Source organism: Pararge aegeria, chromosome 10 (assembly GCF_905163445.1).
Source record: "Pararge aegeria chromosome 10, ilParAegt1.1, whole genome shotgun sequence".
NCBI lineage: Eukaryota > Metazoa > Arthropoda > Insecta > Lepidoptera > Nymphalidae > Pararge > Pararge aegeria.
Window position 1 is genome coordinate 7,320,590 of NC_053189.1, and position 25,813 is coordinate 7,346,402.

The following is a 25,813-nucleotide window of genomic DNA, read 5'->3' on the forward strand; positions in this document are numbered from 1 at the left end:
CACTGAATGACCCGGTAATATAAAAGCTAGGTTTACGAGCCAAGTTAAGATGAACTGAAGCATACATAGACATAGAGACGTAATCACCACTATCGTTCGATACAATAAAACAGATAAAATAAAAATTTATATTTTTTCTATAGTTAACATTTGACATTGACACCTGACAGTGAAAAGTGAAAACAGAAAAACAGATGATCGCGTGTACTATAATAATTTACTCATCGAGTGTTTTCCACTATCAAATTAATTCATAGAATTTAAATGCCATGATTCGAGAAGACGATCCTCAGTTTCGAATAACTCCGTTCCAACAGATGGCATCAGCATGTTCTGGTGCCCTAATAACCTCTTTATTCAGTAAGTTTCCGGTGTTCTCGTAATGTTTTAATAAGCTGATTTTATTTATATTTGTACCACCAAATCTATGACCAATGAAACAGATCTTTTTACACTTGAAGAAAAGTATCTATAAAGATGTATGATACTTACGTACGTAAGTATATACGTACTTGAACTATAAACAAGAATGATGGATAGCAAATCATTTATAGTAACTTGTTGACTTTATCATGCTCTCGTCGTTGATTTAGTGTTGATTATATTAATGATGGCAAAGCTAAAACCGATATCAATGTTTAGACTGATAAACAACAACTCTTAACATTCACTCCATAAAACTGATGGAATTAATTTAATGTATTTTTTTGCAGTGACGCCATTAGATGTTGTGAAAATCAGACTTCAAGCACAACAAAAGGCTTTGATGTCAAACAAATGTTATTTATATTGTAATGGCTTGATGGAACACCTGTGCCCTTGTGGCGAATCTGCTTGGATACCCAGACGAGTACATTTTCATGGAACAATGGTAAGTTCATTGAAATATAATTAACTTCCTTTTTCTCAGCCTAATAATGTCTCACTGCTCTATATATAAGGTTATCTGCCTGGCACAAGCCCAGGCCTCCTATCTAAAAGAAGAGAGAAAAAGCTTAATCCTACTGCACTGCTTCAAAGCATGTAGGTTGGATTTAATAATCCCTGAAAAAGTGCCAATTGAGTAGATATCTACTTGATTGCTGGTACCTCTAATTTCTTACTCAAAACAAACCTGAGCTCTTCTTCTTATAAGATTTAAGTAATTGAAATATCACTTGTATTAATGCCTGCATGCCTGAGCGTTCTCCATTATGTTCATAAATTCCACAAATCCCCACTGGGCCAGCATGATGGACTACAGCCTAAGACCTTCATTTTGCTTCATTGTGGGTGGAGACTTGTGCCCTGTAGTAGACTGTTAAAGGGTAATGAAGATAACTTAAAGTAGAGATACATTTTCACAGAATCAGTTGCTTCAATCTAGCTGTTCAAAAATAAATGTAATAGTTTATTTTAAAAACACAGTGGTATTATAACATGACATACTGGCTTAGGAAAGGGAATGCAGGAGTGCAGAACACTGCTAACGTAATCAATTTGCTATTTTTTTTCTCAGTTAGGTTACACCTTAAAGAACCTTTAGGTTTTATTGTCATCTAAAATTCTCTTTATGGTAAACATTTCAATTACAGGATGCATTCTACAAGATAGCAAAGTTAGAAGGGATCCCAGCTCTATGGTCGGGACTGAGTCCCACCCTTGTTTTGGCTCTACCATGTACTGTTATATACTTTGTATCCTACGAACAACTTAGGTATAGAATGAAAACTTCTTATAACAACATGACTGGCAAATGTAAGTATTCTAATTGTTTTGTTCTATATTATCAGTTTTTTTACTAATGTTTTAAATTTTTTACTAAAAATCAGATTTAATTACAACTGAAGTTAGATATCACACTTATTCATATGATTTAAATGTGTCAATATTTGTGGATTTATGCTTTTGAGAATTTGGGTGACTTTGTAGTGTCACACATGTATAATATGCCTTTAAACATAACCATCCCAAAAATTGGTCCATTCATTTGGTTATCTAAGATCTGATGCTTATTCAGTTTTAAAGACAATCCTTGCATTCTGCCACTGGTAGTACATCTCTACCTACCTCTAGAGAGAGCTCTCTCTACTTATCTCTAGATGCTTTAGATAGTATATATTTTTTTGTCAATAAAATTGTACATACTTGCATTATCCACTGGTCAATCTTGAACCAAATAATACTAAAGTGTAAAAATAGAAACATCCCAACAATTTATGATAAATGTATTTATGATACATTTTTTTTATATATATAGTCAGCAAGTTTAACATTAATTTGTTACGTTGATCTTATTTAGTGTGTAATATAAAATATATAGATGGATAACATCAGTGAAGTAGGTACTTTACAATCACGGTAGGTAGATGTGTTATGTTTGTTTTTTGCTAATGTACATGGTATTAGAATAACAACAATGCCATGATTAGTGAGCTGACCTTGTGTACAAGGTTGTTATCCATGTGCTAATGCTTATACCATTTTGAATAGTTTTGCTTTAAGTAAAAATTATTCAGGGTTGGGTTTTAAACAAGTTAATTCCTCTAGATACCGTTTTTCTTATGGATTTTTGCTTATGATTTCATGAGATTATGAATACTGGCTGCCTTGAGAAATAATGGTATTTTAATTCCTGAATCTATTAAGTCCATGTTTAAATATCCATTCTCCCATTTTGTTATGAAGTTATTAATATTTTTTATTTCTGACAACCATCCGTTGAAACAATTATGGAAGCATAAATATATACCTCCATGTAGAATTGTTGCAGATGGAACCGAAGGTTTTGACTGCTGTCCCAAACTGGTTAGCTAGCCCCTATCTGTCTCAGACTTCATCATATCACTTACCACCAAATTAAAAAAAAAAATTAGGTAGGTACTAATAAGATTCTTTTTCCAGCGGGACAACCAATGTGGATACCCTTAACAGCTGGTGCTACAGCAAGAACAATAGCAGTGACTATTGTCAGCCCTTTAGAATTAATTAGAACAAAAATGCAATCCAAGAAACTGACATATTCAGGTAGTAATTATCATTCTCAAATATTACCCGGCGTACATGAAGTCGACATCTTATATTTCTTTTATGCAATAGTCTCATTCGTTCATTTTTAAATTACAAAAGTATATTTCAAACTTCAGCTTTGCGCTGTTGATTTACAAAATTATATACATAGTTTTCAAAAATTACACTGGTTTACTGTGTAATTTTTGAAAACTATGATTGGAGCAAAGCAAGCACCAATCATAAAGAAACTATTACACTATGTAACACATTTGACTATCATCCCAGCAGAAATGTAAAAAAATACTAATCAATTTTTCATTGACAGAAATTGATTTTGCATTACGACGGGTCTTAAAGTACGAGGGATATAGAGGTTTATTCAGAGGATTAGGTTCAACATTGCTCAGAGATGTGCCATTCTCAGGTAAAGTACATTTCAATATTTACAAGATATGGCCCAGCTAACATAGTGTAAATTATTGCTTCATTCAATAATGCACTAGATTTCACCCCATACAGAATTTTACGAAAGTTTCCAGTTTTTGTTTATTGTCTGGTGAAAACCAAACTTGCCTAGGGTAATTTTTTTTGTTCCACTAAAAGTTGGCCATTATTATTACTTCTCAATTTCTCTCATACTGTGCTTTGGCAGGTGGACATGTATATTTTAATCCCTCGATAGTGGTTATAATCGGTGGATAATTTTTTTTGTCTTCTACCTATGCTAGTCATGTAAAAACACCTGTACCCAGCATTGTTACATTAATAAGCTGAGGATGATGATAAATAAAGATCTCAGGCATTAAAACTAACAATTTTTAACTATATAAAAGTACTGAAAAGAAGCAGGCTTTCATCGTCATCTTACCAACCCATTACCAACCAACCACAGGGCACTGGGCTCCTCCCGCAATGAGAAGGGGTAAGGGAGCGGATTGGTGGACTCCACACACTTTTGAGAACACTATGGAGAGCTCTCAGGCATGCTGCTTTCCTCACGATGCTTTCCTTCACCGTTGAAGCAAGTGATATTTTTATAGCTAATAAAGTACGTAACTGAAAAAAGTTAGACGTGCGTGCTGGAATTTGAACTTATATATTAAAATAATTAAGCTTATTTTAAAGTAAAACAATACTGTTTTTTATTTTTAATTCTATTATATTCAAATTTAGAAATTCTTCATTCATGTAGGCCTATAACAGGCTCTTATGAAGATTTTCATAGTTTACACATTATGTTTCCATTAAAGTGAGGTGATGATGATATTTGTTTTTTCTGATATGTATTTCTTTATACTGATTGCTAAAACTTGCTTTTACTTTGCAGGAATATATTGGACCACATTTGAATCTACTAAGAGTTTCTTCAATAAACCAGATTCTGAAAAGAATTCGTTTCTATTTAATTTTTTCTGTGGATCTGTGGCAGGCAGTGTAAGTTTATAAGTTAAAAATATATTTTTTTTTTATTAGCTTAATTGGGCAGTATGGGTTTGTCGGACTTTTCTCCTATGTGTGGGAAAATCTTTGTTCAGCAGTAGGATATTCAACAAGAATAAAAGTAAGCAAATAATATATTATATTATTATTTGCTTACTTTATTTAATATTTTGGATTTGATATAGTAAATTTGTTGTTGAAAAAAATACTTTTTTTTCAGATTGCTGCATTTGTAACTCTACCCTTTGACGTCGTTAAAACACATCAACAAATAGAATTAGGCGAAAAAGAAATTTACACAGGTAAGAATTTACTTACATGTTTTACATGTTTTATTTATCATTAAAGTACTACCCATGGAGAACGAGATGGATGAAATTTCATCGTGGATTATTGATGACTGAAAAATTTAAGAAAAAAATTTCAAAAACCATTCTCAACCTAAGTTGTTCGGAACTGTCTGTCCCCCAGCATGTCCCCCAAAGGTCCAAACACTAGGCTCTCACCGCTTCTTCAAAACATATTCTGTTCACCATAAAATATTCTGACCTAATTTCGATAATCCTTTTTTTTTTTGTTTATAGATGGCAGAGGTCATCAGAGAGCGTCAAATATGAAAGATATAGCTAGAAATATTTATAATAATCATGGCATAAGAGGCTTGTTCACCGGCTTCTTGCCACGAATATTCAAAGTGGCGCCAGCGTGTGCCATAATGATCGCAACATTCGAATACGGAAAACAATTTTTCCGGAAATACAACACTCAGAAATATAAGGAAAAAATGCAAAGGTATAATTTACAAATATAAATTTTGAATTGAAATGCTTAATTTATTTGTTTCCTTTAATTTCTCTTTTTATAATTTATCAATAGAGACCACATAATATCAAAATATGGCGAGCTTGCATGTGACCTAGTACCTAAAAGTGTGTTCATGAACGGTTTTTATTTTTTTTACTAGAAGAAATAAAACGCAAGAATAACGCTTGTATAGTAAAATATTGATAACATTATGATTATTTTGGGCATTTTTATAATTGTTATTTTAATTTCAGCCGTGGTATTGATATTGAAATAATCAAAAGCGATTAACTGTTATAAAGTGTTTTCATGATCTTATTAGGTACAATTTCTTTTTTATTTTAATAGTTAAGTTTTATTTAATTGAGACTAATACATTTCTTTCTTATTCTGTACAAGAAGTTAAGTTAATAGATAAGATAAACAATGCACATAATTTATATAGTTTAAAAGATTTGAATACTTGTCAGCAAATTTATTTTCCAAAGCAACAGCCTGTGTGACTAAAACCTATTTTAATGATAGCTGGCACTAATAACAATATGATGTCTGTTAATTCATACATTCACATTAATTCATATTAATTATACTATTATGTTTTTGAAAAAAATGTTTTACAGTATTTAAGCCACAGTATTAAACTATAATATTATATTGAAGAAAAATAATAAACTAGAATAGTAGGAATCAATCATTTTATCTACATTTTATAGTAGATCCTGTATTACACACACTCATCTGTTCCATGTTTATTTATGTGTCATATGCACAATTATTAATAATGTTATCAACTAGTTGTACTGTAAAATAAAGTTTTTTTTGTTACAGGCATCAAGAAATACTTCTTGTGGGTCAGGCATCAAGTAATCAGGAGTACACATCCTTGTAGAAACTAATAAAATAGAAGTTTGGTTAATATTTGGTTGTTTTATGTAAATTTGTATGTTTATACTAAAAAATAATAAAAACAGTAAGAACTCGTAGTTGCACTTGAATTGCATTAGAATACATCATCAAAATTATATAGTAGTAATAGTTTTTGACAATCTGATGGTGTTGTGATTTCAGTCTTTCTTCTGGCTCGGTTTCTTCCAACATTACTGTCAGTTGTTAGCTCAATTTTGGAATTTTAATTTCTGAATTCTCAGTTTTCGATCCTCAACAAGCAAGTTAATCCATCAATCCTGGTTTTGTATTATTTATGTGATAAATATTAGTAAACTTACCAAACCGCATAGGAGCAGTATGGTGGGTCTGTGTTCTAAAACTGGCCTGTGCCTTCTAGTGGGATGTTAATAGCCTGCGGATGCCAACCAAAAAAACAGCAAAGTCTCAGCTCAAAATGCCTTTTCTATGAGTGAGGCATTCTATACAAAGCAGTGGAACAAACAATTCAGATCTTACCTTAGAATCAATCTGGTACGATTTTGACTAACAACAAAATATAATATCAAAAAGTTTCTTATAGAATAGCAGGCCTTGATTATATAATATTGTTGTGATAATGTAACATGTATTACTCAGGTAATTATTATTTCAACTAATGTCTTTAGTTCATTTGCATTTAGAAAATAGTAAGTTATCTGCCTAACCATGCAAGATGCATTAACAATTACTTCATTTTAACTATAACAGAGAACAGATAGCAGTACTCTGTGCTGCAATCCACTGCTGTTTATGGGCAAACCTTTAGTTTAGTTTTTAGTTTAGTTTTTGATAAAGTTTTTTTTTTTATGATGAAATTTATTTTTATCAACTAAATATCTCTTTAAATATACATCTGGTCTTTACTCCACTTATGTAATGGTGTGTGTGACAATTAACTATTTTCTTAATGCAAATTTACTGTAGTCTTTACGTCTATAAAATTATAATGTTAAATGCATTATCAAATGATGTTTCTGAATAGTATCAGAATAGTGATTCGTTCATGGCTGTCTGTATATATTAAGGTTTTTGTAAATATACATTAATTGTTTATTAGTATTAGTTAAATATATTGAAAATATTGTATTAACTCAATTTGTTTTAATATTTGCCCTCAAACCTACCACATTTCAGTGTTTCAAGACAGAAACCAGTCAAGAACATATAACTACCCTAAGCTTATAATATTATTGTCCTACACAACCCTTCTGTATATACTATATTAGCAAGCTAGTTTGTCTGAATGTAGTAATCACAAGGAACTAGCTAATCTATAAATAAATCTCTGAAATCATGCATATTTAAAAAGAACCCAGTTGAGATTGTTATGGGTTTCTTCTTAGGCGTGTATGCATGAGGAACTCTCAGTTTTATTTTTAAGTTTACAAATGTAATTATTATTACCACATCAAAATAATGCAAAGCATATTTATTTATACTTCATAGGTTACAGTTGTGCCTATTGGATTAAAAAACCTTTGGATTTTTTTTAATTTCATGTTCCAGGTTGTTAGCTCGTTTAACTTAGCTAAGCTAACTGGAAACCAAATCAACATCTGTTCTTAAGTAGCTGGATGAAACTGATGACTGAATAACGTTTAAATGAAAACCAACAATATTTAAAAAAATATTAAATTTATTACTAGTGTACAATAGGTCCTAATGGTTCAGCTCTAATGTTACCCAGGTCTAATCGGCTGTCTATTGATTCGTCGATTTGTCCAACAATAGCTATGTTATCTCCTCGTATTATGTGAAGGCCTAGAACTACTTGCGCCACTCCTGTGGATGATGAAAACACTCGTTCATGGGATTCATCTAAAATAACGTTTATAGTTTGATCAAATCCCTTCAAGGTGCCGATAAAATTTCTTCCATCTGAAGTTATTACTGACACTGTTTGGTTTATATAGCTTTCTAGTCCAGACGCCATAGTGTACAAACTTTATCACTACTTAGTCAGGTACCTAATGAAATTGATTTATTTAACTTTATTTCAGTTTCGGCGGCGGTAACATTTATTTTCAACTGGTCGGTGACCATAGAGCGATAAATAAGTGACAGATAACCACAGAATATTATTTAAAGCCTCAAGCTGCAAATTATCGTACATTGGCAATTTATCTCAGTTTTAGAAACCTTATGTAACCTGAAAATGCTTATTCTATGTTTCTCTATAATAATATGTACACAGATAAAAAAACATTACAGCTTTCGGTTCAATGAGCATACAAAACTTACAACCAGTGAACAAGTATAGTCAATGTCACGCGGGATTGATCATTGAAGATTATGTCTATGACTCTGTGGCTGTTTGTGACACAGGTGTCAAGTGTGTGTCAGAGTCAACTGTCAGTAAAAAGTATTTCTGTTGAATTTGATAGTTAAGTCGTCTAAAATAAAATAGACAATTTGTTATAAATGCTGAAAAGTAGATGCCCTACAAATCAATTTAATAATTCAAACATGAGTTGGTAGGCAAGCTGTCATAAATAATTAAAGTATTAAGATTACATCAAAATTCTAAAATAACCATGAGCAACGTAATCGTTCAATATGTTCTTCTACGAAGCGATTTAATGAAAGAATTAGGCTGGTCCATAGGTGCTTTGGTGGCTCAAGCGTGTCATGCATCTACAGCTGTGTTACATTTATACAAGGAAGATGAAAACACAATAAAGTATTTACGTGATTTGGAAAATATGCATAAAGTTGTTTTAGAGGTAAATAAAAGGCCTTTTTTATATCAAATACCAGACGATAGTTATTTAGTCGGTATTTAGATTCAAATTATATTTATTATAGCCATAACAGGAATGCTTTGTGAGCAACAGGGGGTTGTTAATATTCCCCAGTTGGATCTATATAACACATATAGCACATTTGTTTCTATATTAATTATGATATCCAGCGCATATAAATAATTAATATGATGTGTTTGATATGTGTAATATTCACACATAAAAATGAGAAATTAGTTCAATGAGCTGTAAGATCATAAGATCTTAGATCTAAACAAGAACTGAGAAATCATTGTCACAGTGATTCTGGAATGTCAAGCCCTGCCCTGCATAGCTACTTCTCAAAGATGCTGGAGTTCCCTAGTAAAATAAAAAAATATAGATCAACCTAAAATCTATTGATATTTCATTAATCCATAAATCTTTTTAATTAGTTACTTTTAATACACACAATTGCTTAAATTAGTTTAGTTCTAATGGAGTATCTATAGTTAAAACAGATTTAAAGCAAAACCTTATTGACAGGTTCCTAATGAAGAATCATTGAAGAAAGTAGCAGAAAAACTAAAAGAAAATTCAATTGACCACAAATTATGGATTGAACAGCCAGAGAATATTCCAACATGCCTAGCACTGAAACCTTACTCTAAAGATGAAGTGAAAAAGTATGTGGGAAAATTTAAATTATATAAAGATACCTTGAATATATAAATAATTGTAAGACTAAACAATTATTACAAAAGATTAACTTGTCAGCACTTGGTTTCATTATACATATTTATAATAATAAGTGATTAAAAATTTTATATTTTTTTATGAGATGATCAATAATGTTTAATCATTCTAGGAGGCTAAATAAGGTAGGCATGTATTATAATAGCTCATTGCTTGAATTCACTGACAGAAATCTAGGAACCCAAATAGTAGGACATTAATTTGGATACAGATTTTGGGCATATTTCTCTTTACTTCTGACTGCAATCTCACGTAAGTGGTAAGTGATTCTGCAGTGTAAGATGGTAGTAGACTAACCGGTTAAGTGAATCGCAGTAACATCAAGCCCATACCTACTCATAATCTGTTCTATGTGCGTATTGGAACGCTAAATCCCTTGAAGGGCCTACTATTCGCATTTCTCGTTGTCAATATAATATCAATATCTGTTACGATCGTCAGCTGTTATCGCGGTTGAAACAACATGGAAGGGCTAGTTTGTGATAATGTTAAAATAATTAAGCTTGTTTTCAGCCTTTTTTTTTCAAAAAGCATACCTTCACAGGAAGACTAAAGTATTTTAGTAGGTACCTTGAAAATATCGTATCGTATAAGTCTGTACTTTAAAAAACGCAGAAGTAGCAATCGGCAGGGTGATTGCAACAGGTTTGGGTAAATCTTGCGAACACTGCTGTGAAACTTACCTTTTCCATACAATAAATAAACAAAAGTCACGTTTGACAGCAGCGATCGCAAGATTTACGCCTGTCCCAAGCCTGTCGCGATATACGTTATCACTAATCAACCAATTAAAAAATAAAATAATATCCTATCCTACCAATCATTCGGGCGTCAAGTTAAGCTGGACTAACCATACATCGATTAAGTTTAGACGTGCAATGGGCAGCAAAAGAATAGAATAGAATAAATTTTATTGCTTCAACCGTGTAAATTTTTTGGTGTTGTATGTGGGAATAGTTCCAACAGTTTGCCACATTCTGGCGTACAATTTTCATACATATTTTGAGTTTAAATTACAAATTACTATAACAAGCGACCGTACTTTCTGCGTCCAAGGCCGTGGGTTCGATTCCCACAACTAGAAAAATGTTTGTGTGATGAACATGAAAGTTTTACAGTGTCTGGGTGTTTATCTGTATATTATAAGTATTTATGTGTAATATATTTATAAAAATATTCATCAGCTATCATAGTACCCATACCACAAGCTACGCTTACTTTGGGGATAGATGGCGCTGTGTGTATTGACGTAGAATATATTTATTTTATTTATTAATCAATATCTTACAGGTTACTACTGGGACCATACAATAAACAATAGGCCGCACAATTTACTGGCGTGCTTATAAATCATGCGGACGAAAAAGCATGACATCGGTCGTCTTCAATAAATCTAATCTTACTGGCACGATCTATTCATAGGTTCTTACCGGGGCTACAGCGCTAATTTAGTGTGCCTGTGACTTTACCCCTTACTAATGGGTAGCGAGGAGGCTCAGCGAGGAGTCTATGTAATTTTTTTTTATTTTTGGAGTCTATATCAGTTTACCGTAGTGATTTTCTGGGTGCCCATCTAACATCCTTAATTTTTAAAATATATGGCAACATTGGAGATGTTGTCATCTTTGTACCTACCTATACAACCTATCTACTAAAAGTAGGTATTTCTAACTACTTCCAAAACGATTTTTGCTTTAACATTGAGTGTCTTATTGTCAACTTGGGCTTTGAATTTCTAGTGTGCAAGTTATTTTGTGTTCTGAATGGTAATTACAAATCGTACGACAAAAACCGGATGAATTTGAAATAAACACTATTCGTTGACGTTTATTAGACTTACGCAAAGTCGATTTGTCATACTTCTGTTTTATGGAAATATATAAAAAAAGATCCCTACGATCGCTAAAATTATCTTTTTAGGCTTATTAATAGTTGTTTTCTCATTATTTAAAGTGACATATGCTATGGTGGAACAAGTTACATTGTTATTGTATGTATTAAAAACTTTGACATCTAGTGAGAACTGACCAAGCAGTGACTAATTATAGTTGTTTCCTTAATTGTTTTTAAGTTGGGCTATCAAAATTCCATGTCACGTATTTTGTTAATGCTTTTGACGGTGCACAGATTTTGAATAGATGTGTTTGCATTGTTTCAGCTGTTGATATAATCCAGGATGGCTTCATCTAACACCCTACAGAAAGCTATCGATCTCGTTACTAAAGCTACTGAGGAAGATAAAAACAAGAATTATGAAGAAGCCTTACGACTCTATGAGCATGGTGTTGAATATTTTTTGCACGCAGTGAAATACGAGGCACAGGGAGAAAGGGCCAAGGAGAGTATAAGAGCAAAGTGTTTACAGTACTTGGACAGAGCTGAGAAACTTAAGGAATATCTGAAGAAAGATCGTAAGAAAAAACCAGTGAAAGACGGTGATTCCAACTCAAAGAGTGAAGACAAGAAGAGTGATAGTGACAGTGACTCTGATGATCCAGAGAAGAAAAAATTGCAAGGAAAGCTAGAAGGAGCAATAGTGGTAGAAAAACCTCATGTCAAATGGAGCGATGTTGCTGGACTTGAAGCAGCTAAGGAAGCCTTAAAAGAGGCTGTAATCTTACCTATAAAATTTCCACATCTGTTTACTGGTAAAAGAATTCCTTGGAAGGGTATTTTACTCTTTGGCCCCCCTGGTACTGGTAAATCTTATTTAGCTAAAGCTGTAGCTACAGAAGCAAATAATTCAACATTCTTTTCTGTATCATCTTCTGATCTTGTATCAAAATGGCTTGGTGAGTCTGAGAAGCTTGTAAAAAATTTATTTGAACTTGCTCGTCAACACAAACCAAGTATAATTTTCATTGATGAAATTGACTCTTTGTGCTCATCGCGTTCTGATAACGAATCTGAGTCTGCCAGGAGGATTAAAACTGAGTTCCTTGTACAGATGCAAGGTGTAGGAAATGATATGGATGGCATTCTTGTGCTAGGAGCTACAAATATACCATGGGTACTTGATGCTGCCATAAGGAGAAGATTTGAGAAACGTATCTACATAGCTTTGCCTGAAGAGCATGCTCGGTTGGATATGTTTAAATTGCATCTTGGTAATACAAGACACCAGTTGAGTGAGACAGATATTAAAGTGTTGGCAGCAAAAACGGATGGATATTCAGGAGCTGACATAAGTATTGTAGTACGAGATGCATTGATGCAACCTGTGAGGAAAGTGCAGTCTGCAACACACTTTAAAAAGGTTACCGGGCCTAGTCCTACAGACCCAGATGTCATTGTTAATGATTTATTGACTCCATGTTCACCTGGCGAACCTGGTGCAATGGAAATGACTTGGATGGACGTACCAAGTGATAAACTTGGAGAGCCTCCTGTTACAATGTCTGATATGCTTAGATCTCTAGCCACATCTAAACCTACAGTCAATGATGATGACATGGTAAAACTAAAGAAATTTATGGAAGATTTTGGCCAAGAAGGTTAAATTTATCTGCCCCATTTACCTCTTTTTGAAAATGTCATAGAAGTATAGTGCCTATATTTTTGCGAGAGCTTATTGTAATTATTCTGTTATATAATGTAATTATGTTTTACCTGCTTTTCACATAATTAATTACCATACAGAGCACTTCATTGATATTAGATTATAAATGCTACTAGCTAAGTGAAAAGTTATGGGAATTAATAAAAAATTAAATGTTTGTTGATAAAGGAAATATTATAATTATAATACTTTATTTGTAACAGAAATATACACATGTTATGTGATGTCAAATATAAAATAAAATCTTACATAATATTTCATCACAATTCCGTGTTGTATGCAAAAATATAGTCTGGATAAATTGTATGGATTTGTCTTTTCATTAATTTAAAAGGACCCAACCTGCATTGAAATATTTTTGAAACACTTGAATGGCTTGTAAATTAATGTTGAATAACATATAACTAGGCAGTATTTTGTCACACTTCAACAGAAAGCACTGAATTATGTTACTTTCCAATATCAGAAAGTGACAAAACACTAACTATATTTATGCTTATGCCACATTTATTTGTTAGGCCATAAGAGTCCAGTGCCAAAACTACCTCAATGTGAGTTGGATCATTCTTGTTTAACTTCATTTAACTTTAATATTAATTACTATATTTTTTTATAGATTATCTTCTTCAAAACAACAGGGTTTTGACATTTAATTTTAAATATTATAAAATTGATTGTTTGATTAAGTTATAAACATTTTAGTTATGTAAATATGAGTAAAATTAAAATGCCTTTGTGAAATTAATTGGTAAATTCAAAAAATTCAAATGTGAATTTTCTGGACTAATGTACAAGGCTACTTTGAAAGGCCATTGGGTATCCCTGTATCCAGCACAATGGACAACTTATGTTTCACAACTTTATCTGAGATCAATACTTCTAGAGAAGTAGCTGTACAACATTGTCGTAAAAAACGTTTGAACAATATGAGTTTACATTAAGGTTACAGGTGGGATCACACATAACTATGCAACACGAAAAAGGTTATGGTTCTAGATAATATAAGAATAAAAATAATTCATACCTTCAATCTGTATCCCCTTTTCAAGTAGCCTTGTATTTAGTTATATTAATATATTATATATTCACATTATGTATTGTATATACACAGTGATCTTTTTTTTCGTCGTACAAATCCTTTAATCTATCTAATCTCCAGTAACGAAGCAATACTGAAAATAATTCAAGTCTACTACACAAGTGGTAAAAAAAAAAAGAAAATGCAGGCTAATCAAATCAAGTACCTATTCTATTTTTTTTTCTGTTGCACGAAATCACCGCGATTGATTGAATATATTCGACTGCCAGTACACGCCTCTGAATCTCGGTATAGGATGCTTTTTATACTCAAAACAATTAATTAAATTTTCTTACATTTTTTTTATTGATGGATAGTAGACATTGAAAGGAGCAACTGTATCACTGTTGTACGTGGAAGAAAAGTCACCGTGAATATAATTATTCTTGGTAAACACCATTTTTATGATCGTTTCTCTGATTTTTAACCCTTTTCCATGTTATTATAATGTATCTCGGAGCAGGAATAGTATATTGTGTTACAAACTAGATATACGTAAAATGTATTTTTCATTTTGTATTGTTACATAAGTGGATAAAATAAAGTCTAATTAACAGTATGCACTAGTTTATAATTTTGGTAATGAAACACATATTGAAAACAATAATTTATTAACAGTCAAGAATATCACGATATCATTTCAAGATTTATCACCTTAAAAATACAGATAATTATTACTAAGGTAAGATTAAAATTTGACGCTTTTCTTCGATCAGCAGAATTTGTAACTGAAACAAAAAAAATGCTAAGTAGGTGTACTCATTTCATAAATTCTAATTATTTTTTTCTAATCATTATTACAATTCTAAAGGTAGTCAAAATTTGAAAGTAAATTCTCGTGAAAACTGAAATGTACGTCATGTTAATCTATTAATCGACAGTAGATTGGCGCAGTTGGCAGCGACTCTGCTTTACGAGTCCAAGGCTCTGGGTTCAATTCCCACAACTGGAAATTGTTTGTGTGATGAACATGAATGTTTTTCATTGGTTGGGTGTTTATCGTAAGAGTATATTATAAATATTTATGTACCTATATTCAGTTGTCTTATTGCACATAACACATGCAGCATGCTACGCTTACTTTGGGGCTGGATGGCGATGTGTATTGTCGTACTGTATTTATTTATTTGAATAAAATTCACGTCCGAAATTTTCACGGTTAATAAAATTGTGGAGACCTGAAATTGCACGTGTATTTGTGAACTTAGTGTGCATTTTTTATATCATCCATCTAGATACCTGCTTTCTATTTGTCTAAGCAATTATCTGAATACTATTGTCTTAAAAGGAATCCTCTTTCTTACTAGGAAAATTCCGGACCATAAAGATTCAAGTAATTTGTTCGAACAGTTTTATAAAATTGACATGATCTGAAGCACGACTACACACGTGAATGTGGGCTTGAAGTGGCGTCAGTTCTGCGTAGAAGCGGGCAAGAGTAGTTGTGTTAATTTATTTCTAATGGCAAAGTTTTAGCCTTAGTCGGTTTAGTATCTGTTATGAAGGAACAGAAAACTTAACTAACATTTTTAGGTAATAACATAAAAAAACGTAACGTACGTATAAAACGTAATAAGAGGCTAAAATAAAGAGTATGCGCCTATAATTTTTTTAAATAATAATTATTTTCGCATGAGGAAACGGATTTAAACTTCTATCGTCACTCAGTCTATCAATCATAAAAAAAATAACCATAATTATTCTTTTGAAACATCGCGTTGCAACGAACGAACAATGCAACGAATCTGTGAAATTGCAGTGAAGGGATAACTTGTAGTGAAATAAAAAAAAAGTGTAGTTAAAGTCTTATTAACAAAAAATCTAATACCTAATAATACCTTCATATACCTACCTAATATTACTTATAAGTTTATAGGTACCTACAAAGCAATTTTTGATATCGTATTCTCTAAACTGGTCAAATAGAAATTCGAAAAATTCATATTTCTTCATGCCCTTAGACCACTTACTTTGATCAAATTTTTCCACAGACATTAATGCCAATTTGATAAAACCGTTGGAAAAAGCGTGTTTGATCAAATTACTTGAAGGTCTTTAAGGTTTTTTTCCTACCTATTGAAACAGTTTTTTCACGCCTGTGGTTCCCGATTGTAGCAATGCAACGAATCTTCATAAGAGGTTTAGCTGGTGCTCGCAGACCCAGGGTGGAGACCATCAGACCTTGTGACGCAGTTTTAGCCTCGAAGTTTGTTAACCACGACGTTTCGGTTACCTGTGTTAAGTAAAGCGTTAAGTTAAGAAGACATGTTGCACGACTTTAGTCTTTTCGACAACCCCCATGGCGCAGGGTAAGCGTTCTAGCTCTATGACTGAGAAGTCCCGGGATTGAACCACGGCGGAGATAGTGAGAGATCTATGGTCTGGTTTCGGACATGGCTAGATCGTGGCATGTGAAGGTACGATGCCGCTTAGAGAGGTATTAGCCGTATAACAGTGTAGTCCGGTACCATCTTAGACTGCATCATTACCTATCCCCAAGTGAAATTGCAGTGAAGGGATAACTTGCAGTGAAATAAAAAAAAAGTGTAGTTTAGTCTTATTAACAAAAAATCTAATACCTAATAATACCTTCATATACCTACCTAATATTACTTATAAGTTTATAGGTACCTACAAAGCAATTTTTGATATCGTATTCTCAAATTAATTCTTGACCAAATAATACCTTCAAAGGTAATCTGAATGATCTACTTTGACAAACAGAATAAACGTGTACCTACCTATTATTTATTTTAATTTTATTTCTTTGCACAAGTATACATATCTACCTATCGGCTGTGATTATACCCGATTCTAAGGTTGACTAAGTTTAAGAACGCACTCACATATTCCATAAAATATCACAAGCTTGAATTGAGGAAGGCATCATGGCACACTCACCTAGAAGATTGCTACCAACCTAAAACCAGGGGTGGTTTTGGGTTCTCATATCATAAAATGGTGGTGGGAAAATTTAAAATGACCAAAGGTGGTTCTGGATGTGAGCGGGGTGCGTACGAAGCGAAGAAACAAAGAACCTACTTACCTACTTTAACAGATATCAACTACTAATAGTGTCAAAAGCAAAAAATTGAGCACCCATTCCAAAATATATCTTGTAGATTAGTGAATTAATGGTTACGACCTCCGACATTCTGTCACCTTTTGTCCATTTATATGCCATTGCAGCTCCGGAGGTGGGAACGCTTTAGCAGAGGAGCAGTTCACGTCGAGTGGTTCATGCGGGAAGTAAGGTCGCTCATGACCGACTATACGAGGATTTTCTCGAGGGAAATCTGCAAAAAGCATAAATAATAATTTTTATTAGTAATGATTGACGGACGTAAATGGAAAATCAACGCGTAGTTACAGAGTAACACTTCACAAAGCTTGCAAGTACAAACAACCTCTGGGTACAGCAACCTGAGGCGTAGGTGTAAAGCCTCATCATCAATATCATCATATCAACACATTACTTGTAGTCTTGTAATTACATCAGCAACCACGCCGTTCAGGCCCGAACCTAACTATGCTGCTTAGCGGGCTAAAATACTAAGGCGGTTGTACTTACTAGGACGAGCTCTGGCACATAAAGCTTTACTACTACTAATTTATGTACATGTATTTCGATATACTTTTTTAGCCTACACGATGAATTTGTGAAGTAGGTGGGACCAGGCAAAGGTGTATGTAAAGCCTTACTTTAGCGTGGTCAGTCTATAGTCATAAGGCTGTAATATATAGAGAATACTAGGACTTTGTTCAGCCGTATGTCACAACGCCTAGACGCTCACTATGCGGGATCTACAAGTGATGGTTGGTAATGATTTTTTGATTCACCATCCTCATCCAAGCCTATAAACCTTCCACTGCCTCTCTCCCTCCTATAACAGAGATAGCCAATTTCGGGAATCCTCTGTGCCCTGTGTGGGAGGGGCGTTTAACCGTACTGCTTAAAAGCGGGCATTTACGATTATTATATCATACTTGTGATTATATTTGGGATCGACGACTTAACGTGCTGTCTGTGGCACGGGGATTAAAAACTCCGAGCTAGTAACTACTTCGAAAGATAGAACTACGTACTATACAGAAAATATTCCGTAAATCTTTTATCTTTTGTTATTTAGGTAGCTGCCTAAAAATAAAATAATCCGCTAACGAAATTATAAAGCGGGAATGTTTATGTTGACGAAAAAGTTTTAAATAAGCTCTGAAATAGGTGAAAATTGTCCACGTTCTGACGGAGTAGCGAGGCGAAATCCCTAATGGTAACCGTAAATTAACTTCTTTTTATTTTGTAGCAAAATTTGTAAGCGTACCTAAAACCGTACCTTCCACCTCCCAACGCAAATGACTGCAGTTAAACTTTAGTTGCAAAAGTGGCACAAGTTTTGATCGTTAGAAATTTAGTGTGTTACTCCTAATTAGGGACGGTTAGCCGTAATTAAAGTTTATTAACTTTTAGACCCTGACTACTTATTAGGTTCATAGGTTTGTACGCAAACAAAAATACCTAAATCACAAGTAAAATTACAGCAGTAAATTTTATAAGCATATACGTAATATGTAGGTACAGAAAGGCCGTGGTTAGAAGACACTTTAGCATATTTTTAAAATCCGTGTTCTTAGTTTAGCAATTTCAATAGAAATAAAGTGCTCTATCTAACGTTATCTCTTTACAAAATATTACAAATTATTTGTAAATGATGTGTGATTAACGCTTTATCCGGGATAGTTGTTACAGTATCTAGTAAAGTAAGTCACTTCGTAAAAATCAATAGCAGAAACACAAAACATGCCTATTTCAAATCATAAGAATGTCATGGCATTCGGATTATTTGTATCTAATTAAACTTCTGGAAACGATAAGAATATATAGGTACATTATATGTTCATGCTGATAACTTGTGCAGTCATTTTTATGGCTACTGGAACTGGAATTTTATGTGAAAACTGAAACCCGCCCCCATCAACCGGAGACAATCTGCTGCAGACAATAAACTTGTATCATTGTTAAATTTAATTAATCTTAAATACACCACGAGACAAAGTATTATGTAAAAATTCAGTATATATACAATTATATGTCATTCGACACAGAGAGGGTGATGTCGTCCTTAGATTTATAAACTTATTAACTAGTTCAGTATAAAATTATTGACTCTGTGGCAATCAACCATGTTACAACGTTACCCGGTCTTCGCTAAACGTTATTATGTGAGGCAAATATCACAAAACGTAAAATTACTGTACATAGCATTCTACATACCGCACTACAATCATCATACTAATGCAATCATCAGGCAATGACCCAATAGAAATAGAATTACACGCGTACTTCTATAAACAATCATCTCACAATGAATGAATAAAAGAAAATAATATAGAAGTTATAATTTTAAATTACGATTAGATACCTACTGTGTAAAGTTTTAATATTTGATATAGATGTTCAACTGCTGATAAGTATTTAATGTATATATTAAGTAAGAAAAAAAATTAAAACATTGTTAAAGTAAAAATTCTTTAGGCGCGGCTAGGGAGAAACTCTGATTTCTTTCTGACGGAAGTAACACTTACGTCAGACAACTTTGTAGTTTCCGCTATTTAAAATAATAATTTGGATTGGTCGTAAGTATATGTTATATACTCCACGCTTTTTGACTTATACGCCAGCTAGTGGCAAATTACATAATCAATAAGGATTATTTATTTCCAATATTATGAAACGGATCAATTGTGAATAGCAAAGTGAATAAAAATTCAACGGTTTTTAAAAAAAAAATTTAAATTGCAAATTTTTTTGAAAATCTCTAAATATACTATATTATTAATAAATCTTCTGATTCAATTATTCTATTTAACAAATAATGAAAATGTTTATAAAATATGAAAGTGATATTAATCAATTAAGTAGAATATAAAATAAAATAGTGAATATTAAATTAAATGGTGGAGTCCCAGGAACATTTTACTCTTTTTTCAATAATTAATGATAAAAGTATTACTTCAATCGCGCGTAAACGTTACGTACGCACACACTTTTTTAATCATTATTTTCGTTCTTTGCTTTGTTAAAACTCTATTTAATCTAGTCGCCGCAAGGCAAGTGGTTTAAAATCAGTCAACACGAATAGAGAAAACCAAAGCATGTTATTAAAAACGTGATTAAACAATATAAATAAAAACGTCGTAAAATCACTTACAGTAAATTTCCATAAAAGTTTCCGCCTGCGCCGAGTGGAAGGAAGGTGCTTCTTCGGACACCTCGCATCGATATATTCCTCTGGACTTAAGGGTCAATTCTCGAAGATGAACGCGCCGAGCGCTTGACTTTTCCAACTGCAATTCATTTTCAATATTTGAAATGAAACTCAAAAAGTTACAATCTAGTTCATATTTATGTTGAATAGAAGCAATTACATAAAGTCCATGTTAAACAATGTTTTTTTGAAATATGCGGAAAGATTACTTTGTTTGTTTGTTTAGTATTGAGTAGATTTTAATAAATCTCTCAGTGTTAGAATGCTAATTATTCAAACCAGGAGAAAAAACGGTACCGAGCTGTCGGTATCGTATACGTGCCACAAATATACTGGTCCCTTTAGTAAAAAAGTCGAAAAAACGATGTGCTTAACTCTTATATGTTATAACTAAGCGACATTAACTCCCGTTTTCACTAGGCATGCATTTACCTTTCACCAATCGATTTTCTCTAGGCAACTCATATAATCTCACTTGCCTATGGTTCTTGCCACAAGGTGTGGTATTTTGAGTTTGTATTATCATATTTTTCATTTTTTGAATGGATTTGAGTTTATTAAATAATAAAACGAATTTATACCTTACCGTCGTTAGATATCAGAAGAGGCCGTTTTTTTCACTAGTAATCAACTAAATTACTGCACGCAAAACTTGCGAATACTTGCATCCGATTAAGGCGATTAGAGAAAACGGGCAAAAATTTAAAAAAAAATGTTATTTAGATTCATCAATTTTAGGCATAGAGATTACTAAACATAACAAAAATGTTTTGTTGCCTAGACAATATTGTGTAGATATAGGAGTATCTTGCCCATTACAGCATGTTATTTGGTTGGAAAAATACATTTTTATATAAAACGCGATGTACGGGAGGGGCCTGTGAGTAAGGTATCCGTGTGGCCAATTTAACATTACGTCTTTGGACGCATTCTTAGTTAACGTTGAGGAAACTGCGGGAAACAGCTAGTTTATAATAATGAGAAGACTAAGCTGAATGCTTATTATAGTTCTCGTTAAATAGTTTACACTACAAATTACAAAATTAGGTTTAGAAAAATCCACCATGCATAATGCGTTGGCGGACTTGGCTACTTTAAAACCACTTCACGCTTCATCAATAGCTTGTAACAGTTTACTGCTGGACTAAAGGCCGCTCCCAATAAAAGGGTTTGCCCTTAATCACCACATTGGGCAGACGAGTTGGTGACCGCAGCAACATATAGTGGTAGCACATAGGACTCTACTGCCCTTAGTTACCTCGTACGACACCCGGAGAATGATGATCGGCCGTCACCACACGTTATAGCTTAGTAATATCTTACTATCGGGCAGGGTCCTTTCTATAAGAGAGGGAATTTGATCTTAGACTACTCGAGCTTCTCCAATTAGGGTTGGCAAGCTTTAATGATTATTTCGAACGGCTTAACGTTCTCTTCATGACGCTGGGGTGGTATAATTTCTAAGAAAACAATGTTTCGGTAGCTAGGGTAAATGTAAATCGCCCTAAGTATAACTAAAGACTAAGGAATGCAACTAAAACTTTGAAGTACCTAGATTGCTAGATTGTTCTTTAATATTTATTATTAAAGTGTTTTTACCTTCACCTGGAGGAAATATAAATTATATAAATTTTAAAATGCATTTAAAAAATCACACAAATCACAAACTTAAATTTCCGTTATTAAGTAATAATAACGGAAATTTAAATAACAAAGCAAGTTGAATTGAAAGCAAAACGGCGTTCTCCTCAGTCATATCCTCTTATCAATTTGTAAACAAAACGCCCACAAATCTCAGACAACACCGTAAATTCAATGATTTATTACTCAGTGTATAGTTCGTAGAAAAAGATATAGATTTGCTATTAATAGACTTGTAGGGTTAAGAAAATACAAATAAAAGTAAAAATAGAGCGTTCAGTATCATAGAGAAGCTCGTATAAGTGTTATGCTTCTAAATATGTTTTAAGTGGTAGGTCCCGTGTTCAATTTCCGGCGGGGGTAATTTGGAAATGTATCATATCTAAATGTTTTTGTTCTGGTCTGAAGGTCTATCCGCCCTACCGATATTGTACCGGAGTTGCCGCGAAGCAATTTAGCGTTCCGGTACGATGGCAGGTAGAAACCAATTAAGAGTATACTACTAGGCTTTTTAGGCTGCTAATCGTGTGGTGAAATGTGAAACAAAGTTAGCCCTTAATCGAAATCTCACCTAGTATGCGTACCTAACCTGTTATAGTTGTATAGCAGTTATATTAACTTTACGCGATATGACTAGGTAAATTCAATAACACGTCTTTAGGATAGTAACTAGCCACGGCCGAAACCTCCAACCTGTCTGTTGGAGGACTTTACCTATTGCTACTAATTTTATTAATATGTAAGTAAGTTTTGTTATGCTTTTTGAGATAATGTCGCATAAGTGGGGATACAGTCCACATCGGTGAAGAAAAAAAACAAATAAAGAGTTACTCAAACATACTTACATCCACTTTAACACCGTCAAGTTTGTGCGCATGCTGTGGCGGTCTCAGTCGAGGCATGTACCGGTAGAACTCTTCGTTATCCCGGTACCATTTCACTGAGTAAAGTTTACCCCCTTCGAGATCGTAATCGCATGTTAGAGTTACCGATTCACCTCGTTGCTTGAGGCTTGGTACCGATATGCCGACTACGCGGAGACTAATTGACACTGAAAAAAAAACAAACATTTTATGTTTTCACTGGCTGCGCTGCGCGGTATTACCCGCCGTGAACAAGTTAGGTTGCTTTGTTAGGACGTGAAGGAAGGACGACGTTTGGAAAAATACAAATGTTCCTGTAAATCACTCTTGGGAATTGTAGATGTATTTCCAGGACCAAAAGTGGCGTATGTTACTCTACATCCTATTAACACTCAATGCCAAAATCATAAAAATCAAAAAAGCGGTTAGGACGAAAGCAGGATGAAAGCCCATGGTTAGGACTTTGGTTTCAACTTTGGGAGGCCTAGTTCGAATACCAGCCCATCTCTGACTTTTCTAAGTTATGTGCTTTTTACCAATAAAATAATAAATAAATAAATATATTACCACAATACACATATCGCCATCTAGCCCCAAAGTAAGCATAGCTTGTGTTATGGGTACTAAAATCACTGATGAACATTCTTTTATGAAGCATAAAAAAAATTTGACAAATTTGCAAAGATATCACCAGGAAACCTGCATGTCACCATAATGTTCTCAAAAGCGTGTGAAGTCCACCAATCCGCACTGGGCCAGCATGCCGGACTACGGCTGAAACCTCCTGGGACCCTGAGAGGACAAGGTAATCGCGAAAAGTAATAATTAATAGCACAGGCGGGAAATGCGACGCGCAGGATCGGCTTAGGGTCATTCAGCGGACAAAAGAAGAAAACTATGGGTAGTCAAATCAGAAATGAGGCGATCCTCAGAAGAATCTGATGTACCGCATAGAGTCGAAGTGGTAATAGGCGGGGCAAGTGGCTCGAAGCATCCATGGACGTCGGGTTCTCAAGATGCAGGAGTGTATTGGTAGAACCCACGAGGTGGACAGACGACATAAAACGAGTCGCAAGGAGACGAAATGAGTCGCTGGATATAAGCGGCACAAAACTGTAGCAAGTGGAAATCTCTACAAAATATCTATGACTCAAAAGATTTAGCAGTTGACATCCTGTGTTTCAGATGTTGGTTATGATAATGAACCTGAGAAGTCTTATATCTGATTAACAGGAAAAGTTATTTTATACAGTCTAAAACTGGTAAGTGTGTTGATTTATATATGTTGGGCACAGCTTATGCACCTACGAGTATCTTGATAAAATTTGACACATATGTAGCTCGCATCCTTGACTACCTACGAACTGGACGAACTCGTGGAAAATAGCTAGTATCCGTTTATAAATTTCCTGATACTGAGTTTAATGATATAAGAACATAGTAAACTAGACAAACAACAATAAACTAAAAGCAACCAACTGTATTATAAAGGTAATACTTTCAATTTGATTAGATAAATTTATGTTTTAGAATTCGTTTGAGGTCATTTTTGAATTTCAAATGGTACGGTATGGTATTATTTTGTTTAAAAACTCTCTACGATTTCTTCTCTTGTTTAACATTCTTGAAGCATACACGAGAAATAATTGCTTTAAATACGTAAGAACGCAAAACATTACCTTTCGGAAACACGAAAAGAATGTAATAAAGAAAAATAATAAATCTCCACATTTTTTGTTCTATTTCACTTTCGCGCTCATATGTATCGCATTACAGCGTAGAATCATAATTAATTTAGTTAATTTATAACACTAAAGTCACATTTAGTTACTTAAACAAACCACTATTGTATGCAATGTTCATTTGTCATTTGTTAAAGTTTAAATTTCCCGCGATAAAACATAACTTCGCGATTCATTTCGTCAGTGAAAAACGGAAAGGCGAGCGAAGCGTAGCGCGCTTCGTAGACAACTAACTGTTGCTACAGGCATCTACGAGTACTTGCCATTTGGTACACCGCAATTCGCTACACAGTACGCTACACAAAGCTGCAAGGGATCGGTTTCTTTCATGTTTCACCTATAAAAATAAACTAACTAATTGGGTCTCTCTGAACTTAGCCCACACTGACAACTGTGTAGATTCGTATCAATACGTGACAACTATGTCACATATTAAAATGAATTTTCATATTGCCTTCCAACAGTGTAGGTTCTATCAAAAGCAAAGGTGGCATCTCCGAGTGCAGAGTTTATTTTGTATTGTGAGGGTGGCATAATATCGAAATCTGTACAAATAAATAAAATGGAAATGTTTGCTTATGATTTTGAAATAACTACTAATTATCACAAGCTTTTGAAATCTTGAGGTATCTTGCGTTACCACAACATACGTTTTAAACCTTTATTCACTTTTCTTGATTTTTTTTTCTTTGGAGCTTTTGGCTGCAGCATTATTGCTGTGTTTCGATCTTAAAAGCGTCCTAACCAGTGAAATTACAGGCATATGAGAAACACCTACGCCTCATGTTAATAATGGTAGGGTGTTTCTTTGTATTACGTGCTCTTTGTACGTCTGGAGAGTGTTGCTCTGTCTATGGGCGATGATTTTCAAATAACATTTATTAGGGGCCATATGCTTGGTACGTCGATTATAACAACGTTTAAAAAACAAACGCTAAATAGCTTGACACATCTTTGTCGGTAACGATGTAAGTCACACAGCTGTAGCCTTCAGATCAAACAAGAATTATTTTCTTATTAAGAAGT

At 33.6% G+C, this 25,813-nt stretch overlaps 5 protein-coding genes across 10 annotated transcripts; 3 read left to right on the top strand and 2 right to left on the bottom strand.

Moving 5' to 3' along the window:
• Positions 1–170: 170 nt before the first annotated feature.
• LOC120626977 (solute carrier family 25 member 40-like) lies at positions 171–6,153 on the top strand. 4 transcript variants are annotated; one of them, XM_039894800.1, is made up of 10 exons: positions 171–360; positions 714–871; positions 1,575–1,737; positions 2,884–3,009; positions 3,317–3,415; positions 4,319–4,425; positions 4,652–4,733; positions 5,016–5,223; positions 5,490–5,557; positions 6,064–6,134. In XM_039894800.1, the coding sequence occupies exons 1-9, from the start codon at positions 270–272 to the stop codon at positions 5,524–5,526; spliced, it is 1,071 nt and encodes a 356-aa protein (XP_039750734.1). In that variant the 5' UTR covers positions 171–269; the 3' UTR covers positions 5,527–5,557; positions 6,064–6,134. The 4 variants fall into 4 exon arrangements, with proteins under 4 accessions (XP_039750734.1, XP_039750735.1, XP_039750732.1 ...); XM_039894801.1 differs by having other exon boundaries at positions 2,884–3,006; XM_039894798.1 differs by lacking the exon at positions 5,490–5,557 and having other exon boundaries at positions 6,064–6,153.
• Positions 6,154–7,778: 1,625 nt separating this feature from the next.
• On the bottom strand, positions 7,779–8,262 carry LOC120626897 (U6 snRNA-associated Sm-like protein LSm8). Its single transcript, XM_039894682.1, has one exon. It carries the CDS (start codon positions 8,093–8,095, stop codon positions 7,805–7,807), a length of 291 nt encoding a protein of 96 aa, XP_039750616.1. The 5' UTR covers positions 8,096–8,262; the 3' UTR covers positions 7,779–7,804.
• A 394-nt stretch (positions 8,263–8,656) lies between these two features.
• Positions 8,657–9,658, top strand: LOC120626881 (putative peptidyl-tRNA hydrolase PTRHD1). The gene is made up of 2 exons (XM_039894665.1): positions 8,657–8,885; positions 9,429–9,658. The coding sequence occupies exons 1-2, from the start codon at positions 8,697–8,699 to the stop codon at positions 9,612–9,614; spliced, it is 375 nt and encodes a 124-aa protein (XP_039750599.1). The 5' UTR covers positions 8,657–8,696; the 3' UTR covers positions 9,615–9,658.
• Positions 9,659–11,255: 1,597 nt separating this feature from the next.
• LOC120626843 (vacuolar protein sorting-associated protein 4) lies at positions 11,256–14,834 on the top strand. 3 transcript variants are annotated; one of them, XM_039894617.1, is made up of 2 exons: positions 11,256–11,295; positions 11,797–14,834. In XM_039894617.1, the coding sequence occupies exon 2, from the start codon at positions 11,815–11,817 to the stop codon at positions 13,135–13,137; it is 1,323 nt and encodes a 440-aa protein (XP_039750551.1). In that variant the 5' UTR covers positions 11,256–11,295; positions 11,797–11,814; the 3' UTR covers positions 13,138–14,834. The 3 variants fall into 3 exon arrangements, with proteins under 3 accessions (XP_039750551.1, XP_039750549.1, XP_039750550.1); XM_039894615.1 differs by having other exon boundaries at positions 11,290–11,404; XM_039894616.1 differs by lacking the exon at positions 11,256–11,295 and adding an exon at positions 11,425–11,628.
• Positions 14,835–14,902: 68 nt separating this feature from the next.
• Positions 14,903–24,776, bottom strand: LOC120627033. The gene is made up of 6 exons (XM_039894873.1): positions 24,725–24,776; positions 23,028–23,233; positions 20,485–20,620; positions 17,438–17,571; positions 16,349–16,508; positions 14,903–15,003 (listed from the first exon to the last, which is right to left on the bottom strand). The coding sequence occupies exons 1-6, from the start codon at positions 24,774–24,776 to the stop codon at positions 14,903–14,905; spliced, it is 789 nt and encodes a 262-aa protein (XP_039750807.1).
• Between the last annotated feature and the right edge of the window lie 1,037 nt (positions 24,777–25,813).

What these genes read in the sequence shown, in the direction of transcription:
- LOC120626881 (XM_039894665.1), top strand. Translation starts at nt 8,697, where the DNA reads ATGAGCAACGTAATCGTTCAATATGTTCTTCTACGAAGCGATTTAATG. An exon ending in TGCATAAAGTTGTTTTAGAG is followed by an intron (nt 8,886 to 9,428) that starts GTAAATAAAAGG and finishes CCTTATTGACAG; the next exon opens with GTTCCTAATGAAGAATCATT.
- LOC120626897 (XM_039894682.1), bottom strand. Translation starts at nt 8,095, where the DNA reads ATGGCGTCTGGACTAGAAAGCTATATAAACCAAACAGTGTCAGTAATA.
- LOC120627033 (XM_039894873.1), bottom strand. Translation starts at nt 24,776, where the DNA reads ATGTGGAGATTTATTATTTTTCTTTATTACATTCTTTTCGTGTTTCCG. An exon ending in AACTTTTATGGAAATTTACT is followed by an intron (nt 17,572 to 20,484) that starts GTAAGTGATTTT and finishes TGCTTTTTGCAG; the next exon opens with ATTTCCCTCGAGAAAATCCT. An exon ending in TGAAAAAACTGTTTCAATAG is followed by an intron (nt 15,004 to 16,348) that starts GTAGGAAAAAAA and finishes TTTTTGTTTCAG; the next exon opens with TTACAAATTCTGCTGATCGA.
- LOC120626843 (XM_039894617.1), top strand. Translation starts at nt 11,815, where the DNA reads ATGGCTTCATCTAACACCCTACAGAAAGCTATCGATCTCGTTACTAAA.
- LOC120626977 (XM_039894798.1), top strand. Translation starts at nt 270, where the DNA reads ATGATTCGAGAAGACGATCCTCAGTTTCGAATAACTCCGTTCCAACAG. An exon ending in CCTAATAACCTCTTTATTCA is followed by an intron (nt 361 to 713) that starts GTAAGTTTCCGG and finishes ATTTTTTTGCAG; the next exon opens with TGACGCCATTAGATGTTGTG. An exon ending in TATAAGGAAAAAATGCAAAG is followed by an intron (nt 5,224 to 6,063) that starts GTATAATTTACA and finishes TTTTTGTTACAG; the next exon opens with GCATCAAGAAATACTTCTTG.